The sequence below is a fragment of the Aristolochia californica genome, unplaced genomic scaffold (genome assembly GCF_029961685.1).
Source record: "Aristolochia californica isolate CCGP_79_NKW_82.1479 unplaced genomic scaffold, dmAriCali1.0.hap1 SCAF_16, whole genome shotgun sequence".
NCBI lineage: Eukaryota > Viridiplantae > Streptophyta > Magnoliopsida > Piperales > Aristolochiaceae > Aristolochia > Aristolochia californica.
Window position 1 is genome coordinate 19,150,237 of NW_027181837.1, and position 8,710 is coordinate 19,158,946.

Below are 8,710 nucleotides of genomic sequence, written 5' to 3' on the forward strand. Positions count from 1 at the left end.
ATAAATGAATAGGTAATCAATTGGGTGAATTTGCTAAGGATACAGAGTTGAGACGACGGTTCAAAACATCAAGGTCTAATATAGGTCTCAAGAACCAGCTTCTGCAAAGAAGTAAAAAGCATCTTTGTTGAGATGCAAATATAAAGTACAGCCTCTTAATTCTATTACCAGTACTGAATTCAAGATTACCTTAAAAGGCGCCGGCCCATTGGTGTTATACACTAAAATCATGCAAAGGGGAATGTGATAGAATTGTAAAGTTGGACTCAAAATTTCTTCAAATACAGATACATAAATACTTGTACAACATGTGTGTAGATCTGTACCTGTATGGTGTATGCATATATCTAAATCAAATTTTAAGAACTACGCACCTTATTCAGCATTCCGAAAACAGAAAAACTGCAAATTTCAAGGTCAGTTCAATTTACTAAAACCTCCTTTGAATGCCCTTAAGACATGACAATCTTCTTAAAAGGAAAATCAATGGACATCTGTCTCCTATTTACCCTTCCTTTGCCCTCCCAATGCCCATATGGCTAGGGTGTTTGTCGGTCTGAAAAATCTGGAGTGCCTCACAAGCTGCAGCATCCAATTTAAGAAACTTGTTTCTGTTGTGGATGTAACATAACACATAATAAATAAATACATGTAGTATGAAGTGGCAAATTATGCACAAAAGCCAAAACTTATGAAAAAAATAGAGGAGGATACAATGAAATTTGTGTCACACAATCTATAGTTATTGATGTGTTGCCAGATTCCTTCTGTTCAATGGTATCTACAAGCCTCTCATTCTCTAAAATGGCAAGGAGACCCCCACTTGCACGAACTTGTAAATCACTACTAATATCCATCATTGAGTTCAACTGTAATCCAAAAAGGGTCCACTCATTAAACACTAGTAAGCAGTGGATATTTGAAATAAAAAAGATAATTGATCTAATCTACTATGTTCCAATCAATAGATAAGGGAGAGTTATTTCTGAAGAAATTTACAAATATGAATTAAAAGGAAAGAACATCCTACAAAGCAGATTCTCTCCTTAATGCTCAGACCATCATCCATCCCTGAAACTCGAAGATACACCAATCTGCAATGTCAAGAAAGTCACTTCTTAAAAGTGAAAGAATTAACATGTAACAAACATTAGACAGAAAAAACAAAACAAAATAAATAAATAAAAGCATTTCCAGATTTCAAAAATTGAAACTAGTAAAAAAACAGGAAAATAAGGCTGCCAGCTCAGTTTCAGCAGGTCAAATCTCCCAGAGACAAGCTATGCTGGGGTCTTGAAATTGCACCACCAGTATTTTCATTATGGTAAGGGACTAAACAATGAGTAGTCACCAGATTCATTTACTCTTCTCTAAAAAAAAAATGAACAAATAACGCTTTCAATAATCATTATCATAAATATAGAATGAAAGAGCAATAGTCAAGACCCCTAAGCCTATGTAAGCCACTCGATAATTGCTTGCATGTGGTTGTAAACCATTAGAAAACAACAAATCTGACTACGGCAACACAGATGCAGCTTAAACTAGTGCACATATAAAACAAAAGGAAGTATTTAACCATCAGGCACAACAAATCCGCAAATTATCAGGTTACAAGTCTTTAGCCTGTACCTGTGCCAAGCTTGTTCATAGCTGAACATTGAGCTTTTAACAAGTTTTACTTTAGCCTGACTCTGGTTTCCATCTGCTCCATTTCCTGAACATTACTAGTATTACAAAAATACTTGTGTACTGTACAAAAGTTTTGCCAATTTACACACCATCCTTTTGCAGAGTAGATAGGAAGGATTCTTCAGTCTTCGTACTTGTGTAGATAATGATTGGCTTAGCTTGATATTTTACTGAAGGCAAATTCCAGAAGCAGATAAAAGAAAACATAAAGACAAGAATAATTAATCCTTTTATTTACAAATATATAAACATAAAACGCTGAAGAAATAGCCTTTGGATGAGATTGCTACAACCCAATTGAAGCAATAATGTATTGTGGCGTCTTGGTTGACTATTGACTTGAAAATATTTTACGGCTGCAGCCTGAAATGTTAGTGCTATTGTTGACTGAAGTGGAGACACGGTTGCACGTACCGAGATCAATCAGTGGAAAGTCCTCGCTACTACTTTCCCAGAAATCCATGACAAAAAGTTGTCGAACACTAGAATCGTAGTACGCAACTCCAATTCTGCAGATAAACAGACCCAAAAGTTTCCCTGTTTACCGAGAGCACTAAAACTCTACGAACAAACTGAACATGAAGGTCAATAACATACAGTTGGACAAAATTGACTACGTCTCAAAAATGCCAAACAGATTCAGACCTAGTAAAGGAATTACGATTCGCAATATAAGTTTATGTACTCCATTTGAAAATAAACAAAGATTAGTTACTTACTTGTGGCCGTGCATGATGCATGCCATGTAGACCTATATGACAAGCAGAATAAGAAATGAGAAAGAAAACAAGGCCACGAGTGACACAGCAATACATCAATAGTTCATGCATGTCATAAAAAACCGAAGTAGGTAAACAATGATCTCCTGGTCCATACTACCCTACATGTAACTGAATCTGATCAGCTCAACTCCCTCATGAATTAAAATCTTACGAAGGTGTCGGTGAACTAGCCAAAGTAGCGCAAATCGTACGCTATTCTCAAATCTTCAATCTATGATTGACCACTTGAGCACTGTTTTAGACTTCATAATAATCACAAAAGTTTTATTTAGATAAACAAAGCGTCAGACAAAGAGTGAAGAAATTAAAGTTAGGAGCATAATAGGAATTCCAAGAGATGAAACGAAGTAATCTTTAAGAAATGCAGAACAGAAGCAGAAGGCGCAGCCGAATCCACCTGAGAGCGGGTTTCTTCTCCGTCGATTTCTTCCATTTCGTGCTGCTTATGGAAGGTTCACGCTGAATGCACGGTGTGAAGTTTCTACTGGAATTTGTACGTGGTGGCTTCAGTCACGAACTTTAACAACCAACACGCACATGCGTCGATTTGAACAGGATTTATTCATGACTTCTCTCTCTTCACTGGTAAAAGCTGTAATTAATAGAAATTTTTAATGGTAAATGTATATATTAATTTAAGAGATAGGATAAAAGTATAAACCATGCATAGATTAATTTGAAATCCATGACCATTTAATATTTATATATATTTATGTCATATATAAAAAATACATCATTTCCTTTTTATTTTTTGGTTAGTTTTATCATACTTACTTTATTTAAAATTGCTAGCTTTATTTTTAATTAGATGGATAAATAAAATTATTAATTAAATATTTAAAATAATATAAATCTATAAAAAAACTTTTTGTAGAATTAACGAGCTTTTTAAAAAAATTGGTTGACTGAGATACAGCAAAAATACTTACAAAACTAACAAGTCAAAGAAACATGTCATCAGTCAAGTGCATGCATAGCACCAAACCTATGATAAACATCACTTTTTTTAAAAAGTTTTTTTCTAAAAAATCGACTCTATATTTCAAATCTTGTCCTCCTTAGATACCGTATTTTCGAATGTCACCAGTAGTTTAGGGGTTCGTCCTTAATGTAAAATGAGAGATGAGTCCTAGGATTTTAGGCAAATTTCTTCTCTCCTCATTGTTAACATTGGTTTTTAGGCAAATTCCTTCTCTCCTTTAGGCAAAACAAAAGGATAATAATATTTTTAAAAAATTATGAATAAATTTTTTTCTCTAGTTTCTATTTCTTTTCTCCTTGAATTCCATCATATCGTGAGAGAGAATTTATGAATCCAGAGAGTGATTTTCTCTTTTATTTTCTTTTCTCTTAATAATTTTTTACTGCCAAACAACAGAAAATACATTTCTCTACTTTTTTTTCTTTCTTTTATGTGGGTTCCAAATCAGCCCTAAAAGAGTGAACTTGGTACCATGGAAACCGAGTTCACTTAAACATTACTGGGTATCAACAAAACTAAGCTCACTTAGAAGCTGATATCTTTTAAACTTAAAACAAAAGTTGACATTGTTGATACAGACTCTAAAGTGGGCATTCCAATACCGATTTCATTCAAAGTTAACACAGTTGACAATACCAATACCGACTCTCGATAATACTGGTTTTACTCAAATTAAATCTTAAGAGCCGATATCGATGATATCAACTTTCATAAAAAAAAAATTAAAAAAAAAAAAACTACATGGATTTTGCCATGTCATCTGTTTGAAACCACGATGGTAGATGACCAACCCATGACATGGTCGATTGACTCACTATCTTTTGTGAATATTTTTATGGACCATCAATCCACCAATTTTTCAAACAAATCTCGTCAAATTTAAAAAATCATCTTAAAAAACATAAAATAACATAAGATATAGAAAACATAAAAATATTAAGTGGTGTTTAATTAATTTTTCAGAAAATATGGAAACCGCCCGTGCCCAGTCATTGGACTCAAGTATCGTGGCTTGATCTGACGGCTACAGATTAAGCATGTTTTAAAAAGTACATCCAACGGTAGAGACGGTCAAAGCAACATAACTAGCCGTTACGAGCGCGTCAGAGAGCTCCAACGTTTATTTTTCAGACTCCGCTCCCCTCTCTTCTTCAAGAAACAAAGAAGAATTGTTTTCGTCAGTCGATCTATTCTTGCACAGCGGAAGGTTGTTCAATCAGTGGAAGGCCGATTGTTATTCTTTCTCTCATCTTCGGTCGATTTTATTTTCGTTTGATCTGCAGATAGCCTCCCATGTGCAGAATGACTCCAGTGAAGGAGCAGAAGACGCTCAGATCAAAATTTTCAGAAAGCTGCAAATCGGAGAATCTCAATCCGAATGTCTCTGTTTCGCCTTTAGATGCAAAGTCCCCGTCAGTTGCGTCTGCCAAATCAAAAAAACCTGCTGCCAGAAACCCAAATCGAAATGGACCTCTTCCGATCCAAGAGAGGAAGTTCTTCGTGGCTAAGAAGAACTCGGCGAAAGAAGCGACAAGGAACACCACATGTAAATGCAAAGACAAGCATTTGAATATCAAAAAATGCCCTTGTGTTGCTTATGAGAGCCTCCGAGAGTCTCAGGAAAAATTCTTCAAGAATCGTACGGACGAGGTGAAGACTGGAGACGATGGCGAGATCAGTGTTGATGGTAAAGACTGGAAGTGCAACATTGAAAATGATGACGGAGTTGTTGAATCGCAAATCCTGGGAGACCCTGGGTCTCGGGAGAACGGGTCGGAAGTCGACTTTGAGGAGTTCAAGTTGTCGGATGGAAGGGATACTACGAGGATCAGGAAAGTAAGGCATAGATTGCTAGAAGAAGCCCGGAGCAGTATTCCTGAAACTGGTTCCGGAATGGTTCTGCATTTAGTAAAGGCCTTTGAGAAGCTTGTTACAATACCCAACTCCAAGGAATCGACGGGAAAAGAAGGTGCAGATAACGCAGAAAAAGGAAAGGCAACGAAATGGGCATTGCCAGGTTTGCAGAGAACAAAGTCAGCGGAAACTGAAGTCCCTTCGTCTTCCTTCTCTCCTCCAGCTTTCGTATTCTCATCTAAGACATCAGACAGTGCTTCCTCGGTTTATTCCTCAATAGACAGCACTACTGGAAGGTCAGTCCAGCGAAATCATATTACTTCAGAACAGAGTATCATTTGATTTGGCTGTTTGATTGCAGTTTTGAACGATGGAAACCCAAGTAGGGTTTTTGTTTCTTCTGACGACCATATTCTTTTCAAATTTAGAAATAAATTTAGTGGAGTCTGCTGATTTACCAGTCTTTTCTTATGTTATCTACCCCGTTACCTAAAGCTCCATTTTTGAGGATTCTACTCTTGTTGCACTTCCAGCATTGGTAGCAGAACGTCCGGAGGAGGCAGGAGGAGCGGAAGAAATGTATGAATTTCTTTGATCCTCTGTATTGGTGCCTGAGGAGATATGATTGGAGGTTTCTTTTTAACTGTGTGATATAATTGAACTGCATGCTTTTTCAGAGTTCGTCTTCTGGGAGAGGAGCTGGGTCACGAAAGTGGCAGCAGCAGCAGCAGCTTCGGTCCACTAATCAACAGCCATTCAAACTTAGAACAGAGGTATTAATCATGTTGAAACTCTATCTTAGATTCTTTATTTACTTACTCCAGGCTCTTATGAAATTAATGGTTTTCTTGTTAGTTATTACAAAGTGTAATTTATTTCATTTTAGTATAAATGTACAAATACCAATTTCATTTATGCTTGCTAAAGGGAGTTGTACAGTTCTCTCACACTGAAACATGTTGGAAAATGATTCAGATATGTGGAGGTTAAAATGACTTTCCTGACTTCAGGTAAATGAGCAAAAGTTGTCAGCTCTGACTTTAAGTTGGAAAAGGCTTATCTCCAGAAAATCTCCAGAAAGTTAGCTTAAGGGACTTCATGGATTGATCAGAAAGCAGACATAATTTAGGATGCATAATCTGAAAATTAAACATGTCAACAGCATGTAAATTTTGTTCTGTATTTACTTCAGTTAATTACAGAACCAGCTTCTGGATTTTGTGAAAGTGTTATCTATTCTAATCTGATTCTGAACTATATCAAATGTAAAAGCATCTCGTGTTACCTGTCAAATAACTAATGGAGGAGAAGGAAAGACACAGGTTGATTATATAATGTTACTTCCCACACCTGTTTATTTCCCAGGAAAAAATAAGAAAGTGAATAGATTATCTTTTCTGCATCGCCCTTAAATTATTGAGCATATGCTGCCTATGAATTTGGCTCAGACTGAATGGAATGGTACACTGGTACTGGTTTTCAGAAAAGAGGCATGCTAAAACAAGAGGAATTCCAAAAGAAAGTGGAAGAGATGCTGATGGAAGAGAAAAAGCAACGCACACCAATTGCTCAAGGCCTTCCATGGACAACAGATGAACCCGAGGTGAGGCTTCGTTTCTGCTTCACTCCATCCGACTGGCATACACAAGTGTTGCTTAATTGAATATAATTCAGTCATGATTCTTTTGTTCAGGGGAATGCATAGAGAATACATTCTTTTTTAAAATGTGAAAAAACTGATTAACTTTGAAGTTGATGTAGGTAGCCAGTCCAACAATATAAGAAATAAACTGGTATTAAGCCAAATGCATGACCTTGTAGATTAAGTACAGCATAAGTTAGTCCGGAGCATTTGACCATTATGAGGCTGCATCCCAGATTACAATTGTCACATCTGGGTCATCCTGTCAGATATAATGAAATGTGGCAGTTTTCATTTCTTACTGAAATTGATGACCCAATCCAATTTTGCTACACCATATGTAAAGGGTTCAACCACTCCAATCTATATCCTTTAGTTATAACAATTTTCCTTGTTTTCCTGATACCCTTTATTCTGGTTGATGCTTACTATTTCAGAACTTGGTGAGACCCCCAGTTAAAGAAAACACAAGACCATATGAGATCCAGCTTCACAGTGATGTGCGGGCAGTGGAGAGGGCTGAATTCGATTATCATGTAAGATTTTAATGATATTGACCTGCTCCGTCTCCGTGTGTATGCATGGGATCACACTCTTGTTAGCTTAAATATTACAGTATATGTAAACAACAAAATGATGAACTGAGATTCATTTCTTGATGAATTATAGGTTGCAGAGAAGTTATCTGTTATGGAGAAGTACAGATTAGAAAGAGAAAGGCAACAAAAGGTATATGGGTGGATAGCTGTCTGGAAAAATTCTCTGTTAATATCATTAATCTCTCTCCATAACAAGAAAAAAAAAAAAACACATAAGATGAGACTACTTTCATTACATAATTCTGCATATGATCTACCAGTCACAGTTTTCTCTGTTAATCTTTCCTCCTATAGCTTCTGTAATAATACTTTTCATCTGACCTGCAGCTAGAAGAAGAGGAAGAGATCAAGAGATTGAGAAGAGAGCTTGTACCAAGAGCTCAGCCCATGCCTTACTTTGACAGACCTTTTGTACCTAAAAGGTATGTCTTGCGAATCTTGACATGATCAGGAACACCACTTTGATGCAACCAGCATATGTATCTCTCCATTCTAACCTTCTCTCATATGTTTCTGTTGTTCTTTACTGCAACTCTTAAAGATCGGAAAAGTTGCCTACGATGCCGAAGGAGCCCAGGTTAAATGTTCCACAGCAAAAAAAGATAAAGTGCATGTCATGGAATGACCTCAACTGTGTTTACCACCATGACCAGTAACACATCAAAAACTGTCTTTTGCAGTCAAGGAAGGTTCTCTGGTATTCTTCATCATTAAGATGGATGCTATTTTTCCTGTTTCTCTTTTTTTTATCTCCATTTTGTTGTGGAGAAATCAATTGCATTCTTTGTTTTCGACTTTGTTAACGGCAACATTGTCAAGTGTTTTTTGGCACACTGATCTAGACATTCCAGCTCAATTCATATTTCTCATGCAGTAACTAAAGAGGAACATGTCACTCGAAGTCTCTCAGATTTCAAAAGCTGGCAACAAGTTGTTTCAGAAAAATAAAAAAAATACTGACTTGAATTGCATTGGCTAGGAATGAAAGAAGGGGGATACCTTGTTTTTGTGAGAGATTCTGAGAACTACTAATAGAAAATAAATGGGGGGTGACAGGCAGGGTGGAAGGGGCTGCTGGGGGTAGTTGGCCAATGAGGCCAGGTGAACTCAATGAAGTTGTATATGCTCAGGCAAGGGAGGTGGGAGAATGGGAGGCAAA

At 36.7% G+C, this 8,710-nt stretch overlaps 2 protein-coding genes across 5 annotated transcripts in view; one reads left to right on the forward strand and one right to left on the reverse strand.

Moving 5' to 3' along the window:
• Positions 1–2,984, reverse strand: part of LOC137952959 (DNA mismatch repair protein MSH5) — a 33,220-nt gene extending 30,236 nt beyond the window's left edge. For all 4 annotated transcript variants that reach the window (XR_011112335.1, XR_011112334.1, XM_068800099.1 and 1 more), the window contains exons 1-11: positions 2,872–2,984; positions 2,412–2,443; positions 2,107–2,201; positions 1,782–1,862; positions 1,633–1,705; positions 1,031–1,094; positions 715–869; positions 510–611; positions 375–402; positions 190–221; positions 44–101 (exon numbers count right to left, since the gene is read on the reverse strand). Coding sequence is in view for 2 of the 4 variants with exons in the window: in XM_068800099.1 (XP_068656200.1) it covers positions 44–101; positions 190–221; positions 375–402; positions 510–611; positions 715–869; positions 1,031–1,094; positions 1,633–1,705; positions 1,782–1,862; positions 2,107–2,201; positions 2,412–2,443; positions 2,872–2,907 (756 nt within the window). In the remaining 2 variants the exon portion in view is untranslated. The remainder of the gene's footprint in view (positions 1–43; positions 102–189; positions 222–374; positions 403–509; positions 612–714; positions 870–1,030; positions 1,095–1,632; positions 1,706–1,781; positions 1,863–2,106; positions 2,202–2,411; positions 2,444–2,871) is intronic.
• A 1,651-nt stretch (positions 2,985–4,635) lies between these two features.
• On the forward strand, positions 4,636–8,407 carry LOC137953412 (microtubule-destabilizing protein 60-like). Its single transcript, XM_068800803.1, has 8 exons — positions 4,636–5,606; positions 5,844–5,889; positions 5,988–6,083; positions 6,794–6,913; positions 7,390–7,488; positions 7,622–7,681; positions 7,879–7,973; positions 8,093–8,407. The coding sequence occupies exons 1-8, from the start codon at positions 4,750–4,752 to the stop codon at positions 8,205–8,207; spliced, it is 1,488 nt and encodes a 495-aa protein (XP_068656904.1). The 5' UTR covers positions 4,636–4,749; the 3' UTR covers positions 8,208–8,407.
• The last annotated feature ends 303 nt before the right edge of the window (positions 8,408–8,710 follow it).